The following is a 22,644-nucleotide window of genomic DNA, read 5'->3' on the forward strand; positions in this document are numbered from 1 at the left end:
AGGGTCTAGGCCCGAAACGTCAGCCTCTCTGCTCCTATGATGCTGCTTGGCCTGCTGTGTTCATCCAGCCCTGCACCTTGTTGTCAGAGATCCATTACACACCACCTATTGTTAGTTACTAACAGTCCCTATTAACAACCATTCACCCTCCTAGCCAGATCATTATCAACTGCTTTGTCTATCCAACTGCTTTTCTCTCTTTGGGCTTTATCCTTTATCCTATCGTTTCCTCTCTACCCTACCCCCTCCCTATTTTCTGCATATAAACTGACATTCTCCCAGCTACCATCAGTTCTGAGAAAGGGTCACCGGACCCAAAACATTAACTCTGATTTTTTTCTTCACAGATGCTGCCAGACCTGCTGAGCTTTTCCAGCAACTTCTGTTTTTGTTCCTGATTTACAGCATCCACAGTTCTTTCGGTTTTTATGAACTAACATTGGAGTTTGACTCTATCCAGCAAACAAACCAAAGGCATTTCTTACATGTACAGGATTATATTTACATATATTTGAGGCTCTGGGAGGGTTCAATAACTGAAAGGACCCCTGTTTAACTTTGGCAGAAAGACCTTAAAGCCTGGTCTTTCCCGACTGCACCTTGGCAGTAGCTGTCCCAAGCTTTAGTGCACCCCTCAGCATGTAGTCCTGGACTTTGGAATGTGCCAGTCTGGTCGAGGTCTACTCGTTGCTCTGGAAAACCATTAAGTTTCAGGCAGACCAGAGAGCATCTTTCACCAAGTTGATGGTCTTCTAGGCGCAGTCGATGTGTGTCTCAGTGTGCATCCTGGGGAACTGATCATAGAGCACAGAGTACTGGGTCACAGAGCTGCTTGGGATGAGCCTCGACAAGAATCACATCAAATGTATGCGGACAGTGAGAGTCGATTTGCATTTCTAAAGCAAGCTTTCGTGACATTTGAACAGTTAAAAGCTTGTTACAACCAGACCTTTTGAAATGTAGTTATTGTTGTAATATAGGAAATATAGCAGCAAAATTTTGATCAGCAAGATTCCACAAGAAGGTCTAGTGATATCGGTTGAGTAATGAAAATTGGCCAGGATATTAGGGGAAAGTTGGAGTTCCTCAGGGTTGTGTCTTAGACCCAACCGCTTTCAGCTGTTTCATCAATTACCTTCCCTCTATCATAAGGTCAGAAATGGAAGTATTCGCGATGATTGCACGATGTTCACTTGACCTGAAATGTTAATATTTCTGCAGATGCTGCCAGAGCTGCTGAGTCTTTCCAGAAACTTTCTGTTTTTGTTTCTGATTTCCAGCATCCACGGTTCTTTTTTTTGACTAGGGGAATGTCTCTTGCTCTTTCACAAACAGTGACATTGATTTCTATCATCTGCCTGAGAGGGTATCGGGACTTTGGTTCAATATTTCACCTAGAAGACAGCACCTTCAACAGGGCAACATTTTTTCAGTTTTGGCACTGGGACAGTTGTAGATTGTAGATGTCCTCTGACCACCCTGTTCAGATATGCTATTACATAGCTCTGGAGCAGGTGGGACTTGAATCTGGACTCCTGATGCAGAGATGGGACATTACAGTTGCACCACAAGCGCCCTCTTTTAGGTTATATACTAAAGTATCTGAAGTGAGATTCAAATCGACAACTTTCTGACTTAGGCAAACTGTCCAATTGATTGAATCAAGGCTGTCAGTGAGAGAAGTTTGCACTTGGCATTTTCGTCTCGCTACAGGGCATGTAATGGAAAATTGACAATTTAGTTGTTAAGACTTCAGTGGGTAGTTTAGCTCAGTTTATGAGCTACGTTGGACACATGAAAGATCATATGCACAGCTAGTGTTAATGTCATTTATTCTACAGAATCATAGAATGATATGGTATAGGACAAGGCCATTCAGCCATGTCATCTGTCCCTTTGCTGCTATGCCTTTGGAATTCAGGGTGTGAGTTGTAATTACTGTTTCTGCAAGCTTACATTGGTATTTTCCAGATAATTTCAACTTCAGTAATGCTGGTGACTTTTTCTCTGTATATCACAAGTGAATAGAACACTTTTTTGACATATTACTGATTTTCTGGAAAATTCTGTGAAGCTCATAGAATCTTTTGTCTGGCCGTTACAGTGATTGGTCTGAGAAAATAAGATTTAAGACATTATTCAGTTGCCACTTGATTGTTAATTTCCATTTTTCTAAGAGAACGAAGTTCGAAGGTCTGGCAGCATCTATAAAGGGTCACTGGACCTGAAATGTTAATTGTTTTCTCACTGCAAGTGCTGCCAGGTGGCTGAATTTTTCCAGCCATTTCTGTGTTTGTTTCAGATCTCCAGCATATGTGGTTCTTTGTCTTTTGTTTAGATTTAAATATTGCTGAGAAGAGAGACAAGTTGCTACTAGTCAGGCCAAGTGCAAATGCCAAATGACATACAATCACAGTCATTTGCAATGCCTTGGCCAATCAGAATCCATTTACTAGCCAGTCAGCACCCTTTCTTCTGGAAGGGGTGGGAAGTGGAGGGGTTCAGTTTGTCCCAACCCGAAACGTCAACTTTCTTGCTCCTCTGATGCTGCCTGGCATGCTGTGTTCCTCCAACTCCACACTGTGTTATCTCTGACTCCAGAATCGGCAGTTCTTACTATCTAGAGATCAGTTTGTGTTGGCTTCACATAACCCTCAGCCACTTATTGTCATTCTACCTCTCTCTCTCATTTATTCTATAAGTTCTGACATCCTTACCAACACTTTCTTTCACATTCACAATCACTCACTCACTGTTAGATGTGCTTCCTCACACACTCTTCACATGTACTCACTCTCACTCATACCCTGTCAAACATACTGGCTCATATTCTCTCTCACTTTCTCACTCTCCACACATCCTCACTCTAACTAGCACTTACTTTCTCACACATGGTGATGAAGCAATTTGCAGCCAGCTGCATTGGAAGTAGACCTCTGACTTCAGGGGAAGGAAGGAGCTATTTCGCAGCCAGGTTACATCAGGAGATGGATATTGGCAGGAGATGGAAGTGGGAGGGTGTGGAAGGAGACATTTACAACCACTGATTGCTAGTCCCAACTCAATCTCCAAAAGAGTCATCCAGGACACCAGGCAGGCTTGAATAAAAAGAGGAACGTCATTGATTCTAGACATCCCTATGTGCTAGTGATTGATGTTCTTCAGAGCAACAGCAGTCATTGGTTGATCAGCCTGTTAATGCGGATGGTCTACAGTGGAGACTGACTCGTCATGATTGGCAAAACATTCGGCCAATGAGCTTCATTCCACTATTTAGCGCTTCTGTGACCAGTCTCCTGGTCCCAGTTGCCATTGCAGGTTTAGGAGTTGCAATTTCATAAGCCATTCCCACTAGGGATCATGACCTATGGTTTGGGAAGTCCTATTCTATGTATTTAATCCAGTGTGATGAGACTTCTTGTAGCAAACTCGGAGACAGGTTTGTTGAAGGCTGGGTGAAGTCAACAGGTCTTGAAAGAATGAAGTTTATACATGCTGGCTGATTGCTTCATGATAATCTGTGTTCAGGGAGGGAGAGATAATGGCATCCGTACTTGTGGAGAGGATCCTGGTGCTGACCCAGTGCAAGTGAGTTGACAAAGAATGATTTGGCCCATTTATTTTTCTTGCCTCACTGTGCCTGATTGACACACTCTGACAAGCTGCTGTGAAAGCATGTAAACAGTATGTTATCCAAAACCATGCGAGGCTAACTGACAATTTCCCAAGTCTTGCAGGTTGCAGTTATGTTCTGCAAATGTTACTGTCATGCTTTAATTAAATGCTGATAAAATTGTCTATCATACTCAATATTGAGTGTATGGGGTTTAAAATAGAAAAGATGGTGGGTAGATGGAGCTACATACTGATTGTGTGTCATGAGGCCAGCGATGGAGAGACATTCAGGACTCATTATTCTATGACCTTACTGCATTAACATCTTTAGCCTTTCTATAAATTCTGAAGAGAAATTGCACAGACCAGGTTGAGGTCATTCAAGAAAATACAATGAGGAGTTTGAGTTATTAGATGAGAGCAGAGAAATTTTCTTCTGGGGTTGTCCAAAACAGGAGGGTATAACTTGAAAAGTAGAACCATTCTGGGGTGGTATCAGGGAGCATTTCTTCAAACACATGGGAGTAGAAATTTGGAACTCTCTCTCACAAAAAGCTGCTGAGGTTGGGGTCACTTGGAAGTGTCAAAACTAAGGTGATTGGTAAAGGTGTTAAGGGTGAAGGAGTTAAGCCAAATAGTTTGAGTTAACAGATTAGCAGTGTTCTAATTGAGTAGTGGAAGAGGTTCTCTTGTTCCTGTGTGCCAGTTAGTCAGCTGCCTGTTGTCAGACCTGCAGTGAAATTCATTTTAGGTACCTACACTGAACTACCGAGAGATCTTTTTAGAAAAAAAAAAATTACTGGAGAAACTCAGCAGGTCTGGCAGCATCAATGGAAAAAGAAACAGTTGATGTTTGTACTCAAATATAACTGTCCTTCAGAACTTTGGAAAGTTTTACTTTGGACATTTTACTTCACGTGAGGTGTCACAGAACTGAGTTATTGTTCTACAATAAAACGTTGTGCTCCTAATTATAGAATAAAACAGCAAAGCAGGCTGTTTGCCCCATCACACCTGTGCCTGCTCTGAAAAAATTATTATTAGTCCCACTCTTCGCTCTTTTCCCAGAGCCCGGTATATTTTTTCAGTATTTATCTGGTTGAAGAGTTTTGTTGAATCTGTTTCAACCTCCATATCAGTCAACACATTTCAGATCACTGCAGCTCTGTGTAAAATCCTTAACTGACTCCTGTTCATTTGTCACTTGTCTTCAACATGTGGCTTTCTTGTTCCCAACGTTCCTTTCTGTAGAAAAAATTTCTCCCTAACTAATAGAGTAAGACAGCATGGAAACAGGCCTTTTGGCCCAAACTGGTCCATGGTGCCCACTCAGCTAGTTCCAATTGCCTGCATTTGGTCCCTATCCCTCTAAACCCTTCTCACCCATGCACGTAACAAAATATTTTTAAAATGTTGCTATTGTACCTGCCTCAACCACTTTCTCTCGCAGCCCGTTTCATACACACACCACTCACTGTGTGAAGAAGTTGTCCCTGAGGTCCTTCTTAAATCTATCGCTTCTCACCTTAATCCTATGCCCTCTAGTTTTCAATTCCCCCAGTCCCTGGGAAAAAGACTATATGAATTCATCCTATCTATGCCCCTCATGATTTTATACATCTCAATAAGGTAACCCCTCATTCTCCTACATTCCAAGGAATAAAGTCTTATCCTGGCCAACCTCTCCCCATAACTCAAGCCTATTAGTCCTGGCACCATCCTGAAATCTTCTTTGCACACTTTCCAGTTTAACTATGCCTTTCCTATAATAGAGTGACCAAAACTGCACATAATATCTCACCAACAACTTATACAACTGTAACATCATGCCCCAACTCCTATACTCAGTGCCTTGACCTTTGAAGGCCAGCATGCTAAAGCCTTCTTCACCACCCTGTCCACCTGTGATGCCACTTTCAATGAACTATTTACTTGTACTCTTAAGTCCCTCTGTTCCACAACACTCCTCAGGACCTTACTGGTTACTGTATAAGTCCTACCTTGGTTTGACTTTCCAAAGTGCAGCACCTCACCCTTATCTGTATTGAATTGCATTTGTCAATCCTCAGCCCACTTCCCCATCTGATCAAGATCCCTCTGTAATTTTTGATAATCTTCTTCGCTATCAATGAGACCTCCTAATTTTTGTATCATCGCAAACTTATTAATCATGCCTTATACGTTTACATTCTAGATCATTTTTATAAATAACAAACAACAATCAAGCTAAACCTCCAATGAAATCTTGAAGGCAACAACTTATTGTGTTCAAACAGGAAAAGTATACTAGAGAATGGTACATGGTACCCTGTGAGGGGAGCACATGAGTATTTCAGTGTGGGAAGGTTTTATAGAAGGTACCATCTTTGTTCAGTTCTTTACTTTGGCACCCAGAGACTGGATGTGTGAAACATGTTTGGTAATTTCTGATATGTGATGAGCTACTGTGTAAATTAATATGCGGTTTTACAATGTATGTCATCTGATAATCAGGGTGGTAAGATCATGACTAAGGTTTTTTAAATTTGTTCACGGGATGTGATGCCGTTTATTGCCCATCCTAAATGTCCCGGAGGAGGTGCTAGACAGCTGCCTTGAATTTCTGCAGTTGTTGTGTCTTAGGGATACCCATGATGATGTTGGGGACGGAGGTCTATGATTTTGGTGGAGACAGTGATAAGGAATGGTGATAGAGTTCCAAGTCAGGAAGGTTGGAGGGGAAATTACCGTTGGTGGTGTTCTATGTATCTGCTGCCCTTCTAGGTGGGAGAGGTTGCATGTTTGGATGGTGTTGTGAGAGGAGCCTTGGTGAATTGTTGTAGTGCATCTTATAGATGGTAAGCAGTGATGCCACTTTGAGCCAGTGAAGAGAGTGAATATTAAAGGTGGTGGATGAGATGCCAATCAAGTGGCTTGTCTTAGGTGGTGTCAAGCTTCTTGAATATTGAAGCTGCACTTCGCTATCTGAATACTTTTTTCTTTAATTCATTAATGGGAGGTGGGAGTTGTTGGCTGGGCTCAGCATTTATTGCCCATTCCTAGTTACCCCCTTGAGAAGATAGTGAGCTGCCTTCTTGAACAGCAGTATTCCGTGTGCTGTTAAGGAGGCAGTCCCAGAGTTTTGTCTCAGCAGTACTGAAGGAACGATATATTTCTAAGCCAGGATGGTGAGTGGCTTGGAAGGGAACTTGCAGGTGATGGTGTTGCCATGTATCTGCTGCCCTTGTCTGGCTAGATGGACGTGGTCATGAGTTTGGCAGAGACTAAATGGATCCATCCCATTGCATATAAGTGGCTCAGTGGGCATAATGTTTTGGGGTCAAGACCCATCCCGGTGACTCAGGGCCCATAATCCAGGATGATATTTCCAGTGCTGACCTGAGGGAGTACTGCCTCAGAGGTTCAGTTTTCTTGGCTGTGATGTTAGACCAACACCCCATACCCACTTTTGGGCTGGTGTTATATCCCTGGTGCACTGTTTTGAAGAGGAGGAAAAGAATTCTTCCCAGTGTCGTGATCAGTGTTTATTCCTTAATCAGCATCATTTTTAAAACTAGTTAGCTGGTAATGGTGACATTACTGATTCTGGGATCTTGCTGTGGATATTATCTGCTGTATTCCTTACATTACAGCTATAACTGTACTTCAGAGCATTTCCTGGGTTTTGAAATATTTTGGAATGTTCTCAGGCTGTGAAAAGTACTAAATAAATGCAGGTCTTTCTTTGTTTACTTGTTTCTCTCTTTCATGCTCTTGGAAGCATCTTGTACACTGGTATTTATCATTATCCTGTCCATTTAATGGATAGAAGGTTGATGACAAACTGTATTTTGCTGCGAGGAGAGTATTTCAACTGACTGGGCCTGAAACTGGCCCTGTTAGATTGGTTGTACAGCATTACCCTGCATGGATACAGACAAACTGTTTGCAGGGCAATGGGGGTAGAAAAAGCAGAGGATTTATTAGAAAGGTCTGGCAAAGAGAACTGACATAAGCATGGTAGGCTGAATGGCCTCCTCGGTGCTAAATGATTCTTTGACACTGTTAATGGTTGTCATAATGATGAATCAAGATTATTTTCCTCAATTAGCAAAGACCTGCTTTTGTTTAGCCCCTTTCATAACCATTGGATGTCCTAAAGATTTTTACAGCTAATAGACCATAAAAAGAGGAGCAGAATTAGGTCATCCTGAAAAAGACCCCTTTATGCCCACTCTCTGCCTTCTGTCAGTTAGCTAATCCTCTATCCAGGCCAGTACCTTGCCCTAACACGATGGGCCCTTGTCTTATATTGCAACCTCCTGTGCAACGCCTTGTCAAAGGCCTTCTGGAAATCCAAATAGATCATGTTCACTGGCTCTCCTTTGTCTACCTTGCTCATTACCTCATCAAAGAATTTGAACAGATTTGTTGGGCATGAGCTCCCCTTGATGGAGCCTTGCTGACTCGGCCCTATTTTACCATGCACTTTCAAGTACTCTGCAATCTCACTCTTAATAATGGGTTCTAAAATCTTACCAACAACCAAGGCCAGGCTAACCAGCCTATAGTTTCCTGTCTTCTGCCTCCCTCCCTTCTTAAACAGGGCTGTTACATACAGACTTCTGTACCCTCCCTGACTAGAGCGATCCCTGAAAGACACCACCAATGCCTCTACAATCTCCTCAGCTATCTCCCTCAGAACCCTGGGTGATTTATCTGCCTTCAGACCTTTCAGCTTCCTCAGCACCTTTGCCTGAGAGATGGCCTTTCTACTCTACCCCCTCCACTGCAAGGATTGATGCAAAGTATCTGTTCAGTTTCTACGCCATTTCTTTGTTCCCCATTACTATTTTTCTGGCCTTGTTTTCCAGTGCTGCAATGTCCTCTCCTCTTGCCTATCTCTTAACTTTTGTATATCTGAAAAAAACTTCTGCAATGTTCTTTTATATTGCTAGCTAACTCACCCACATATTTCATCATCTCCCGCCCCTTATTGCTTTCTTAGTTATCCTCTCTGGCTTCCCACTAATTTTCACTGTATTGTATGTTTTTTTTTTTGCTTTTATACTCTCCCTGACTTCCCTTGTCAGTCATGGTTGCCTCGTCCTCCCCTTAGTGTGTTTCTTCTTCCTTGGGATGAATTTCTGCTGTGTCTCCCGAATTAACCCCAGAAACTCCTGCCATTGCTGCTCCACCATCTTCGCTGCTCAGCTGCCCTTCCACTCAACTCGAGCCAGCTCCTCCCTCATGCCTTTGTAGTTACCGTTACTCAATTGTAATACCTTTACATCTGATTCCAGCTTCTCCCTCTCAAACTGCAGGGTGAATTCTATCATTTTATGACCACTGTCGCTGGGGCCTCCTTCACCTTAAGATCCCTAATCAAGTCTGCCTCATTACACATCACCAAATCCAGAATTGTCTGTTCCTTGGAGGGCTCTATGACAAGTTGCTCCAAAAAGAAACCTTGTAGACATTCCATGAATTCCTTTTCTTGGGAACCACTACCAAACTGATTTTTCAACTCCACCTACATATTGAAATCCCCCATGATATTGTAACAGTGCCTTTCTTACATGCGTTTTCAATATTCTGATTAATTTTCGTCTCCACATCCTGACTACTGGCTGTGCCCATAACTCCCATCAGGGTCTTTTTTCTTCGAGGTTGGTTGGCTTGCCGAGCTCGTTGTTTGTTCCGCAGACGTTTCGTTACCGTGCTTGGTAACATCCTCAGTGCAGCCTCTGATGAAGCGTCGGTGTGTTTTCCCACCTGGTTTTTAAACTCTGGGGTCCATTGTGATGGATTGCCTCATTTCCGGGTTTCCTCCGTAGTGGAATGTATATGGGGTCGAGTTCAATGTGTTTATTAATAGCATGCTTCGTGGAGTGCCATGCTTCCAGGAATTGTCGTGCTTGTCTCTGCGTAGCCTGTCCCAGGATCTTGGTGTTGCCCCAGTCGAAGTCATGGTTCTCCTTGTCCATGTGGATTGAGATGAGTGTGTATTGGTTGTGTCTTTTTGTAGCCAGTTGGTGTTCATGTACTCTTGTTGTTAGTTTCCTTCCTGTTTGTCAGGAACAACACACTGCAACAACATAGAACTACGCCAAGAGGAAGAGGAATACCTCTTCCAAGTGTTCAAGGATAATGGATATCCAAAGAACTGGGTCAGGAGATGCCTACAGGAACAGCATCAGAAAGATTCTACACGCCCCGACACACTCATCACACTACCCTACATCAGGAACATGTCAGAACTCACCACAGGACTTCTACGACCACTGGGTATCAGAGTGGCACACAAGCCCACATCAACTCTACGACAAGTGCTCACCCGAACTAAAGACCCACTCCCTGCCATGGACAGGACCAATGTCATCTACAAGATCCCCTGCAGAGACTGCGAGAAACACTACATCGGACAAACAGGAAGGAAACTAACAACAAGAGTATATGAACACCAACTGGCTACAAAAAGACGTGACCAATACTCACTCATCTCAATCCACATGGACAAGGAGAACCATGACTTTGACTGGGACAGCACCAAGATCCTGGGACAGGCTAGGCAGAGACAAGCACGAGAATCCCTGGAAGCATGGCATTCCACGAAGCAGGCCGTTAATAAACACATTGAACTTGACCTCATATACATTCCACTATGGAGGAAACCCGGGAGTGAGGTAATCCATCGCAACGGACCCCAGAGTTTAAAAACCAGGCGGGAAAACACACCGACGCTTTATCAGAGGCTGCACTGAGGATGTTACCAAGCATGGTAACGAAACGTCTGCGAAACAAGAAACCAGCTCGGCGAGCCAACCAACCTCAACATCCACGTCCCAAGCTACAGATCTACTCCAAAACCTTAGGGTCTTTTTTCCTTTGCAGTTCGTCAGCTATACCCACACAGATTCTGACATTCTGACTCAGTATCACTTTGTGCTATCATTTAATTTTATGGGGTTGTTGATTTGTTTGCTGAGCTGGTAGGTTGGTTTGCAGATGTTTCATCACCATACTGGGTAACATCAGCGCGTCTCCGATGAAGCGTTGTGGTCCGTTTGATGTGGTTGGCCTCATTTCTGGTTGTGCTTCATAGTGGTTGGTATATGGGGTCTATTTCCACGTGTTTGTTGGAGTTCTGTGTTGAGTACCAGGCCTCGAGGAATTCCCGTGCCTGTCTTTGTTTGGCTTGTCTTAGGATGGTTACGTTATCCCAGTCAAATTGGTGGCCTTCTTTGTCCGAGTATATGGAAACGAGTGATAGTTGGTTACGTCTCTTGGTAGCTAGTTGGTGTTCATGTACCCTGATAGCTGGTTTTCTCCTGGTCTGTCTGATGTATTGTGGCAGTCCTTACGTTGGATTTTATATATAAAGTTGATATTATTAGTTGTGGCTATGAGATCCTTTGTTTTTGTCAATAGTTGTGGTAGTGTAGCTGTGGGTTTGTGTGCTACGACAGTTCCCAGTGGTCGGAGTAGTCTGTTGGTCATCTCTGATACGTTTAATTTTATTTCTTACTAACAGGACAACTCTGCCCCTTCTGCCAGCTGCCTGTTGTTTCAATGGGATATTCAATCCCCCTTGTGGCTCCCTCTGTGATGACTTTCTGAGATATATTTTCAGTTGTAGTCACTATTGTAATATAAAAAAAGAGCAAAATCATACTTGTTATCAATTAAATAATATTTATCCTTGAATGAGCACCACTTCAGAGCATATCTTTACTAAAGGTAGATTAATCAGTCATTAAGTGGGAGTTTGCTGTGTGCAGATTGGCTGCAGCTTGTTCTACGTATGAACAGTTACTGCACTTCAAAAATAATTTAAATTATTCTAACATACTTTGAGATTTCGTGAGGTTGTGAAAGGCATTAAAGAAAAATAAAATCTTTCTTTGTCTTTTACTGGAGTAAGTGATTACAGTGGCTCTATTCACAAAATTGTACTAACAACTCTCTCTCAGTTTTTTTTTGTAGTCTTTCTCTCAACTACCACCACCACACACTTATGTTGCACACAGATTGTTTTCTAAGGTTATTTTTGTACATTTGTAGGGTATAAGCATCATTTTTGCATATCTTTAAAGGATCGTAACCTGAATCTTGCAGTGCTCGGGTGTAGTTATCCTCACAATTCTGTTAGGAAGACACCTCCGGGACCTTGACCCAATGACAAGTGAAGGAATGGTAATAAAGTTCCAATTCAGAGTAGTGTGAGACCTGGAGGGGAACTTGCAGGGAGTGGTGTGAGTTACTCTTAGCAGAATTCTGAGCCGCTGACCTGTTTCCATAGCTATAGCATTTATTTGGCTTTTCCAATTAAATTTTGGGTGAATATTAGCCCCTAGGTGGGATTTGGTGATGATGATTATATTAAATGCCTCCTGGGGACACATGGTGGAGTAGGTCAAGAAAGGCAAAGTTGCCATAGCCTGAGGACTACAGGACGAGATGACTGATGATGAGTCTAGCCTGAGGGTCACCACGTCTCGGGCAAGGTAGAAAAGGCAGGACCTTCATGGTGACCTCAGCTGGTGCTGGAATGTGAACACGTGCTATTGGAGTCACTCTGTGTCACAAACCTACTGTCCAGCCAACTGAGCTAACTGATCCCCAGCGTCATCATCAGGCACTTGAATGGTATGAATGTTGCTTATCACTTATCACCCTCAGGTTGAATGTTATTCTAGGCTTGCTGGACACTGGCACACACTGCTTCAGTATCTGAGGCATCGTGGATGGTGCTGAACTCTGCAACCAACAGTGAACATTATTAAGCTGACCTTACAATGGAAGGAAAGTCATTGATAAAGCAGCTGAAGGTTGTTGGCCTAGGACACTACCCTGAGGAACTCCTGCAAAGATATCTTGGAGCTGAGATGACTGACCTTCAATAGCCACATTTAGTTTCTTTGTGCCAGGTGTGACTCCAACGAAGTGAAAAGTACCCCCCCCTCCACCCCAACCTTTCCTGTTCTCACAGACTTCACTTTTGCTTGAGCTCCATGATACCATACTGAGTCAAATGCTGCCTTGATCTCGAGAACACAGATCTGCCGCTTGCATTGTTTCACTTTCAGTTCCTGGCATTTGTCCGGTTTTCAAAACCTTTTTTGGTAGAAATAAGATTGAACTGTGCTTCCGTTTCCATTGAGCTTAATAAAGATTTGGGAGTATTCACAATTTGTGGGTTTTTTTTGAAAGGAAGTAGAAATTGTAAATGTGAAAACTTAGCATCAGTGTCTCTCGTTCATTCATTGGCATTCTGAAAGATAAACAGACTTGAGGAATTAGTTTTCTCAAAAGGATTGTGAATCTGGAATTCACCCATAGAGTGCAATGGACACTGAATGAATTTAAGGAGGAGATGGATTTTTTACAATTAATAATAGTTGAAGGGTTGTGGAGAACAGACAGAAAAGTGGAATGAGTCTGATGTGAGATCAACCATGATTGTATTTAAATGGTGGAGAAGGTTCAAGGGGCTGAATTGCCGGTTCCTGCTCCCAGTTCTTTTATGTTCTTATTTTAAGAGTTAGAAAGCATTGTGGCAAAGCCACTCCACAAAAACTAGAATATAATCCAACACCTCAATGTCAGTGATGCTATCCTCCACCTGCAGTTCTAAACTCCACCGATCTTTTCCCAAAGCCAACAACTTGTACATTAAAAATATTTGGAGTTGGGCTGTATAAACATTTTTGTTTCCTTTCCTTGGGAGACTGTAGGTTCGACCAAGTCCAGAATGAAGTAGATTTGATTATGGTTTGCAAGAAGTTGTATTTTTTTAATAATACCTTGCAAAAATAATTTGCAGTACATTATTTCCAGAATTGTCACTTGTCACCACTCTTGAGTGTTTACTTTTTAAAATAAAAGGTCTTTTGGGATCTGTACCAAAATTAACTCTGATCTGCTTCTGTAATGGTATTGTATCCAGAGTATTTGACTTCAATTTACTTGAGTTCCAGTTCATTTGGAACTCTGATTCTATTTGAAGAAGGGTTCTGAAGAAGCGTCACTCTGCTGTCTCTCTACAGATGCTGCCAGAACTGCTGAGTTTCTCCAGCAATTTCTTGTTTTGTTTCTGATTTCCGGCATCTACAGTTCCTTGGTGTTTTATTTTCTGATTCTGTTTGCTTCGATATAAAGTAGTTAATCATTGTGTATTCAGAAAGAAGGATAATATGATTGTAGAATAGAACATCTTTCCTACAGCAAAGTAATAGATGACTCGGTAAGTAATGTTTTTGAGATTCTGACTTTTCAAGTCTCAAAGATCATCGTTTAACATGTAATAGTTTTGCAACACAGCAATTGACGCTGGGTCAATTGTTGGTTTTTATATCTGAGATTGATAGCATTCTTTTTAGTCAAATGTATCAAAGGTTCTTGGCCAAGGGATGATTTAAAGAGATAACAGTGTGGAGCATCGACAGTTCTTACTATCTCTGGATGATTTAAAGAGTTGGGTCCCACATCAGCAATGATCTGAACAGAGGAACAGGCTCAAGGGTCTAAGTGGATTCCTCCTGTGTCTGTGTTTCAGCTTTCTGTAACATACTTTTGCTAAAACAATATCACTTCTGACTCATTATGAATGATATCATAGATAAACAGCATTTATGCAATATGTTTTATTCTTAGAATGCAGATGTGCATAAAAATGAATCATTTGACATGAATAACACATTGAAGGTGGCAGGATACTACTGCATACATTCAAAGTATCACAAAGCAGGGGTATGTCCAATTGTCTGGATGGACGCAGCTTAAACAATGCCCAAGAAGCTTGCCACCATCAAGGACAAAGTAGTCAGCTTGAATGGCATTCCATCCACCTCCTTCAACATTCATTCCCTCCACTGCAGATGCACAGCAGCAGCAATGTGTACTATCTCCAAGATGTACTGCTCCAACTCACCAAAGTTCTTTTGGCAGCATCTTCCAAATTGGTGACTTCTGATACTTAGAAGGACAAGGGAACACCATCAACTGCAAGTTCAGGGGTAGTAAGAACTGCCGATGCTGGAGTCCGAGATAACACAGTATGGAGCTGGAGGAACACAGCAGGCCAGGCAGCATCAGAGGACTAGGAAAGTTGACGTTTTGGGTCGGGACCCTTCTTTAGAAATGCTGAAGAAGGGTCCTGACTCGAAATGTCAACTTGCCTACTCCTCTGATGCTGCCTGATCTGCTGTGTTCTTCTAGCTCCACGCTGTGTTACCTATATCAACTGAAAGTTCCTCTCCAAGCCATTTGCCATTCTTGACTTGGAATTATATTGTTGTTTCTTCCTTGTTGTTAGGTCAAGATCCTGGAACTCCCTTCCTAACAGCAATGTGGGTATACACTTATGTGGATTATAGCAGTTCAAGATGGCCTCTCACCACCACATTCTCAAGGGTACTAAAGGATGGGCAATAAATGCAGACTCAGCCAGTGATGTCCTAATCATGTGAATGGGTAAAACAAATCTGAATAAAACAAAATGTAGAGCTGGATGAACACAGCAGGCCAAGCAGCATCAGAGGAGCAGGAAAGCTGACGTTTCAGGTCGAGACCCTGCTTCAGAAATGGGGGAGGGGAAGGGGATTCTGAAATAAATAGGGAGAGAGGGGGAGGCGGATAGAAGGTGGATAAAGGAGAAGATAGGTGGAGAGGAGACAGGTCAAAGAGGCGGGGATGGAGCCAGTAAAGGTGAATGTAGGTGGGGAGGTAGGGAGGGGATAGGTCGGTCCAGGGAGTACGCAACAAACGGAGGCTTGGGGATCACTTTGCAGAATACCTACGCTTGGTTCGCAACAAACAACTACACCTCCCAGTCGCGAACCATTTCAACTCCCCCTCCCACTCCTTGGACAACATGTCCATCCTGGGCCTCCTGCATTGCCACAATGATGCCACCCAAAAGCTGCAGGAACAGCATCTCATATTTCGCTTGGGAACCCTGCAGCCCAAGGGTATCAATGTGGACTTCACAAGCTTCAAAATCTCCCCTCCCCCGACCGCACCTCAAAACCGCCTCCCTAACCATTCCTCCCACCTTAAGCCCCACCCCCATCTCCTGCCCACTAACCTCATCCTGCCTTCTTGACCTGTCCATCCTCCCTGGACTGACCTATCCCCTCCCTAACTCCCCACCTACATTCACCTTTACTGGCTCCAACCCCGCCTCTTTGACCTGTCTGTCTCCTCTCCACCTATCCTCTCCTCTATCCATCTTCTATCTGCCTCCCCCATCTCCCTATTTATTTCAGAATCCCCTTCCCCTCCCCCCTTTCTGAAGCAGGGTCTCGACCCGAAACGTCAGCTTTCCTGCTCCTCTGATGCTGCTTGGCCTGCTGTGTTCATCCAGCTCTACACCTTGCTATCTCAGATTCTCCAGCATCGGCAGTTCCTACTGTCTCTGAATAAAACAAGACTGTTTCAAATTAGTAGGCAGTATATATTGTCTTATAAAATGTATTCATTTCTTGGTGTTAACGATACTTCTATTTGAGTATGTGTTGCTACCAGAAATGAAAGTACTCACACCTGGGCTCCCAGATGTTGAGATCATGGAACACGAATGAACGGTCTGATTTGCTGACTGCCTCTTGTGTGCTGTTTAGATAACAACAGATGGGAAACCAAAGATTGTTGACTTCGTTGATGTCTCAGGAAGCGGAGATGTAGACACCTCCACTGTACTGGAAGCAAAGGATGGCATTCTCGTTGGCCTCTCAGGAAGAACTCTAAAGGTATCACTCGGCCACTTATATACTGTTAACTTAGGCATAAAATTGTTCAACACTTTCTTTTGCTTAAGCAATAAAAATGTACCAGCCAATAAACCGTTTCTTGCAAGATGACAGATTTTTACATAGTCTGCTGTAGAATAACTTAGTGTGCAGCACAGAAATAGACACTTTGGCTCAACTGGGCTGTGCTACTGCTAAAGTCCTGTGAATGTTCTTCCAACCTGCTGCTTCTAACCGCAATCAATGTAATCTTCTATTTCTTTCTCTCTCACACATTTATCTACCTGTCTGTAAATAATCTATACTATCTAATGAAAGATTTGGCTTTGGAGGCAGTCCAGGGAAGGTTCACTGTGCTGACCAAGGGTTTGCAGAGTCAGTCTTAGGAAGAGTGGTTGAGTACACTGGGCCTGTAATCACTGCAGTTTAGAAGAGTTAGAGATAGTCATGGGATGGATACAGAAAGGTTGTTTCCACTTGTCTAAAATTCTAGGACTGAACTATATAATCTCAATAAGGGATCGCATATTTAAGGCAGCGATGAGGAGTAGCTTCTTCTCTGAGGGTAGTAAACTGGTGGAATTCTTCACAGAGGGCTGTCAATGCTGGATCATGAAGTATGTTCAAGGCTGAGATAGACTGATTTTTAATCAGTAAGGGAATTAAGGATTATAAGGAAAAGGCAAGGAAGTGAAGTTGAGGATTATGAGATTAGCCATGATCTCACAGAATAGCAGATCTAACTCGATGGGCTGAATGGCCTGCTTCTGCTCTTACATTTTATCGTCTTATTTGTCTCAACCACTCCATATCCTAGCCCATCCTCTGCCCACATCTTTGGGGAAAGAGGCCCCTCCTGAACTCTATTGGATTCATGAGTAAAATCTTTTATTCATGGTCTGTAGTTTCGGTTTCCCCAGAAGAGGCTAGTTCTCTACAACTACCTGATCTGATCCTACTCAAGACATCTCTCGGCCTTCTCTCCTTTCCATTCTTGGAAATGGTTTTCTTTTAAAATGTATTACAAAACATGGGTTAAAATAATAATTTCAAAGAACTGATCATTTCTCATTGCAACATGCTACAGTTAAATAATATTTGCATATAGTTGTGACTCCTGCATGAGGTTTCTTAAAGCAGTCATCACTCATTTGACTCAGAATCAGAATGGAACCAGCACAGTGGGGTGTGTGGGTGTCAGATTATTAATGTTTTCTGATGTGTTGTCATTTTAACCCATATAACAAACTAATCAACTGACTTTGATCCTTGTAGTTTTAAGCAGTGTTCTGTCAGAAATGTAGATTGAGGTTTAGGTTTATGTCACAAATTATTCATATGAATTGTTCAATTTAGCTATTGTGGTAATCTGCATAATCCAGGTCACATCGCCAAAGTTCACATCAGCTACAGTTCAGGTAATACAATTAATGTTATGCAAAATGACACACATCCCATCCTTACTGTCTGCAGATGACTTTCACAAAATGATATTTTTTGATCTCAGCAAGTTTTGCAGTTTGAGATTCTAAAAAATTGGTTATCAAAGTTAGTATGGGAATGTTGGACAAAAATGAAACAAACAGTTAATTTTGTTATAGAATGTGTCGTTAACACTGCATTTGGATTTTACTCATTTCTTATTTCAAAATTCTTGTACATTTGGTGCAAGACTCAGGCATCTGCTAATCCTGCATACGTAAGAGGGAGAAAGTGGTTGTTAGTTACTCAGTGCTGGAAGGTCTGAATAAATCCAAACAACTTAAAGCAGTTTTGCTGATTGTGGTCCAAGTTACACACAATGTGATAGGGAGGATGAAAGGAAGATGGTTGTAGTTGTTGGAGATCTATCATCTCAGCTTTAGAACATCACTGCAGGAGTTTCTCAAGATAGTGTCCTCGGCTCAATCATCATCAGATTGGGGAATAGAAAAATGACAGAGAAGCTAAACAATTGCTTTGTGTCTGTTTTCAATGAGGAAAATCTAAGTAATTTCCCAGATTTAGAGATCCAAGTAACTAACAACTATGAGGAATTGAAGGAACTTAGTGAGAAGATCGTATTGGAGAAATTAATGGGGCTGAATGTTGATGAATGCCCAGCGCCTGATATTCTACATCCCAAGTTGTTGAAGGGGATGGCTGTAGAGATGGTCAATGCATTGGTGATTATCTCTCAAAATTCTTTAGGTTCTGGAATTGTTCTTGCTGATTTGAAGGTAGTAAGTGTCACCCCAGTATTTAAGAAGAGAGAAAACAAGGGACTACAGACCTGTTAGCCTTATATTAGTAGCCGGGAAAATAGTGGAATCTATTATAAAGGATGGAATTAAATGCACATGGATAATACAGATCTAATTGGACATCTTCAGTGTGGACTTAGGAATGGAAAATCATGTTTGACGAACTTGTTGGAATTTTTTTGAAGGTATCACTGACAAAACTGATAAAGGAGAGCTGATGGATGAAGTATACTTACATTTTCAGAAAGCTTTTGATGAAGTCACTGACAAGAGGCTGGTTAGAAAAATGAAAGCACATGGAATGAGTGGTAATGTAATGGCATGGATTGATGATTGGCTAACAAGGAAAGCAGCATAGGGATATACAAGTCACCCTTGTGTTGGCAGGCTGTAACTAGAGGAGTACTTGAGGGTCCCAGCTGTTCGCTAAATATATCAATAACTTGAAGTTTGGGACCTAGTGTAATATTTCTAAATTTGTAGATGATACAAAGCTAACTGGTATGTGTGTTGTGAGGAAGATGTACGTGGCTCACGATGATTTTAGGCCATTTACTGATTGAACAAGAACATAGCTCGTGGAATGTAGTTGCAAAAATATGAGACCATCTAATTTGGTAGGAAATGCAAATGTACTGATGGGCAGTGTACTTCTTAAATGGTAAGAGGTAGGAATGTCGAGATGTACAAAGTGTCGTTTTCAGAAAGCCACTGAAGGCTAAAATGCAGACGCAGCAAGCTATTGGGAAGGCTAATAGAATGTCAGCCTTTATTGTTAGAAGATTTGAGTACAGGAGTCATGAAGTCTTAGTTTAGTAGTGAAGGAGATTAATGACTGCACCTGGAGTACTGTGTGCAGTTCTGGTCTACTTATCTCGTTGAGATGGAGGGAGTGTAATGAAGGTTCACTGGACTTGTTCCCAGGACGGTGGGACTGCCCTGTGCAGAGAGAATGGGCACACCTAGAGAGTTTCAAAGAATGAGAGGTGATTTCACTGAAACTTACAAAATACTTAAACGGATAGACAGGATATCGGTAAGGTGGTCCCACTGGTGAGGGAGTCTAGCACCAGGGAGCACAATGTAAAAATAAAAAAGAATGCCACTTAACTCTAAGATGAGGAGAATTTATTTTTTCAGAGGGCTGTGAACCTTTGAAATGCTCTGTGATTGTAGAAGTTCAGTTTTTCAGCATGTTTAAAATAGAAATTGATAAATATCTGATTGCCAATGGTGGATAGGGATTTGGGGAATGGGTGGATAAAAGGGAATAAACTGCTTGATCAGCCATGATCTTATCGAATGGCAAAGCAGGTTTGATGGTCTGAATGACCGACTCCTGGTCCTATGCTTCATCCATGATCAAGTTTCCATCAGAAGGTCAGAAGTGAGGATATTGATTGATTGATGCAAAATGTTCAGCAACATTCGCAACTCCTCCGAATACTGAAGCAGTCCATGTCCAAATGCAGCAAGGCCTGGGCAATACCCAGGCATCGGCTTGCAAGTGGCAAGTAATATTTGTGCCGCTCAAGTGTTCAGGCAGAGACTGTTACTGAAAAGAGAGAATCTAACCTTTATCCCTTGATGTTCAGAGGAATTATCTTCGCTAAATACCTCAGAATGAACATCGTGGGTGCTACTGTTGACCACAGACTGAACTGGACTAACCATATAAATATTGTGGCTATGAGAGAGACAATCTAATCATTCTGTCTTGGTCATTCAGTGACATCACTAATACTGAATCCCCCACTGTCAGCACCATTGATCAGAAACTGAACTGGACTAGCCAGATAAATAAGGGGGCTACAAAAACAGGTCAGAGGCTAGGAATACAGCAGTGAGGAACTCACCTCCTGACTCTCGAAAGCCTGTCCACCATCCACCAGTGTGATGGAATACTCCCCACTTGCCTGGATGGGTGCGGCTCCAACAACACGCAAGAATCTTGAAACCATCCAGGACAAAGCAGCCCGCTTGATTTGCACCACATCCCTTCCCACCACCACCACAGATGCTCGGTAGCACTAATATGTACTATATACAAGATGCACTCCAGAAATTCTCCAAGGATTTTTAGACAACACCTTCCAAACCCATGATCACCACAGTATGGAAGGACAAAGGCAGTAGACACATGGCAACATCATCACCTGCAAATTCCCCAGCAAGCCACTCACCATCCTGACTTGGAAATATATCGCCATTCCTTCAGTATTGCTGGGTTAAAGTCCTAGAAGTCCCTCCTTAATGACTTTGTAAATCTACCTTCAACATAGCGGTTCAAGAAGGCAGCTCACCACCACCTTCTCGAGGACAGCTAGGGATGGGCAATAAATACTGGAACAGTCAGTGAAGTTACATATTCTGAACAAATAATTAAAAAAAGGATGTTAGTAGAGAGAATAGGGTTTTATCCTCATGTTGAATAGAATAAAGTGGAAAAATGGTGTAGCACTTTGCCATTGTATAGTCAACTGAGGCCAGAAGCTGCATTTTACCTAATCTGTGTACTTTTTGTATTTTGACATAGATACCATCAGATTGGAATAACCCTTCTTTTAGGTACCATGTTGGTATTAAAAATGCCTTTGAACTGTATCCCACAGCCCTCAAGGAGAGAATTCAGGTAAGGACCTGTCAATTAAAAAACACTAAACTTGCCAGTTCTCGCATGTGCTCCCTCTTGCTCTGTCGCTCTGGCTTGCACTCTGACTACTGCGCGTGTGCGCAGGCTCACTCTCTCTCTCGCGCGCGGGCTCGCTCGTGCCCTGTCTCTCTCTCGCGCGCACTCCTTCGCTCTCTCCCGTGGTCTCGCGTGCGCACGCGCGCACCCTCGCTCTTTGTGTGTGTGCGCGCGCATGTGCTGTTCTATGTAGAAACACATCTGACTACTTCAGTAAGATCGTTGTTTCACACTTTCTATCTTTATGCGTTCGATCATTGCAATATTGGCAACTTATAAAAGTACATCTTAATAAAGGATTCTCTGGGATGCGTCCCTTCCTATCAGGAACAAACAATGTGTTTTAGAGTCATAGAGTTGTATAGCAAGGAAACAGACCCTTTGGTCCAACTGTCCATGCTTACCAAGTTTCCCAAACTAAACTAATCCTACTTGCCTGCATTTGGCCCACATCCAAACGCCCCTTCAGGATGGCACGGTGGCTCAGTGATCAGCACTTCTGCATCACAATGCCAGTGACCTGGGTTCAATTCCAGCCTCAGGCTGTGTGGAGTTTGCACATTCTCCCCGTGCCTACGTGGCTTTCCTCTGGGTGCTCCAGTTTCCTTCCAAAGTCCAAAGATGCATAGGTTAGGTGGATTAGCCGTGGGAATTGCAGGTTTACAGGCATAGAGTAGGGGCGTGAGTCTGGGAAGGATGCTCTGTGGATAGTCACTGTGGACTTGTTGGGTTGAATGGCCTGTTTCCACACTGTAGGGATTCAATGATTCAATTCGATGATAAATCTTTCCTGTTCATGTACCTGTCCAAATGTTTTCTAAATGTTGTAACTACCTGCATCGACCACTCTGAAGAACTTTAGAGGTCTGCAACACAGAAGAGGAACATTCATCAATTGTGCAGCAATTATCCTATTTTGTCATTTTCCTCAGACTTTTATTTTTCTCAATCTGTTCTACTTTGTTTGTAAACAGCAAGAGAGACGGGAGAAGCAGTGGGACCCTTTACATCGAGTTGCTGTGGCGGAAGCTCACCGACGACTGAATGACTTCAACAAGAACAACACAAACCCATCTCAGGTACCGGTTACTGTGTGGTCATAAGCAGCAGGAGCAGGAGTAGGTCAATTGGCCCATTAAGCCTATAGAGGGAAAGGATATGGAGCCACACTGGGGTAGGCTCAGTTTATTTTATGTCAAAACAAGGGATACATGATCTAGCTCATTCAACATTTGCTCCCAGTTTGTTCTTGTGTTGGAGACGCATAGGAAGTAAAATAAGTCATGAAATCTTATTAAACTAATTGACAAAAGAATCTGAGGGAAATAATATTTGATTTCAATACAACAAATTGGTGTTATCTGGA

At 42.5% G+C, this 22,644-nt stretch overlaps 1 protein-coding gene across 1 annotated transcript in view; it reads left to right on the forward strand.

The window, feature by feature from the left end:
* Window positions 1–22,644, forward strand: part of LOC109930320 (tripeptidyl-peptidase 2-like) — a 121,386-nt gene that overhangs the window by 5,228 nt on the left and 93,514 nt on the right. The window contains exons 2-4 of the mRNA XM_048605253.1: window positions 16,218–16,346; window positions 21,126–21,221; window positions 22,253–22,357. Coding sequence (XP_048461210.1) covers window positions 16,218–16,346; window positions 21,126–21,221; window positions 22,253–22,357 — 330 coding nt within the window. The remainder of the gene's footprint in view (window positions 1–16,217; window positions 16,347–21,125; window positions 21,222–22,252; window positions 22,358–22,644) is intronic.

This window comes from Rhincodon typus, chromosome 14 (assembly GCF_021869965.1).
Source record: "Rhincodon typus isolate 14 chromosome 14, sRhiTyp1.1, whole genome shotgun sequence".
Taxonomy (NCBI): domain Eukaryota; kingdom Metazoa; phylum Chordata; class Chondrichthyes; order Orectolobiformes; family Rhincodontidae; genus Rhincodon; species Rhincodon typus.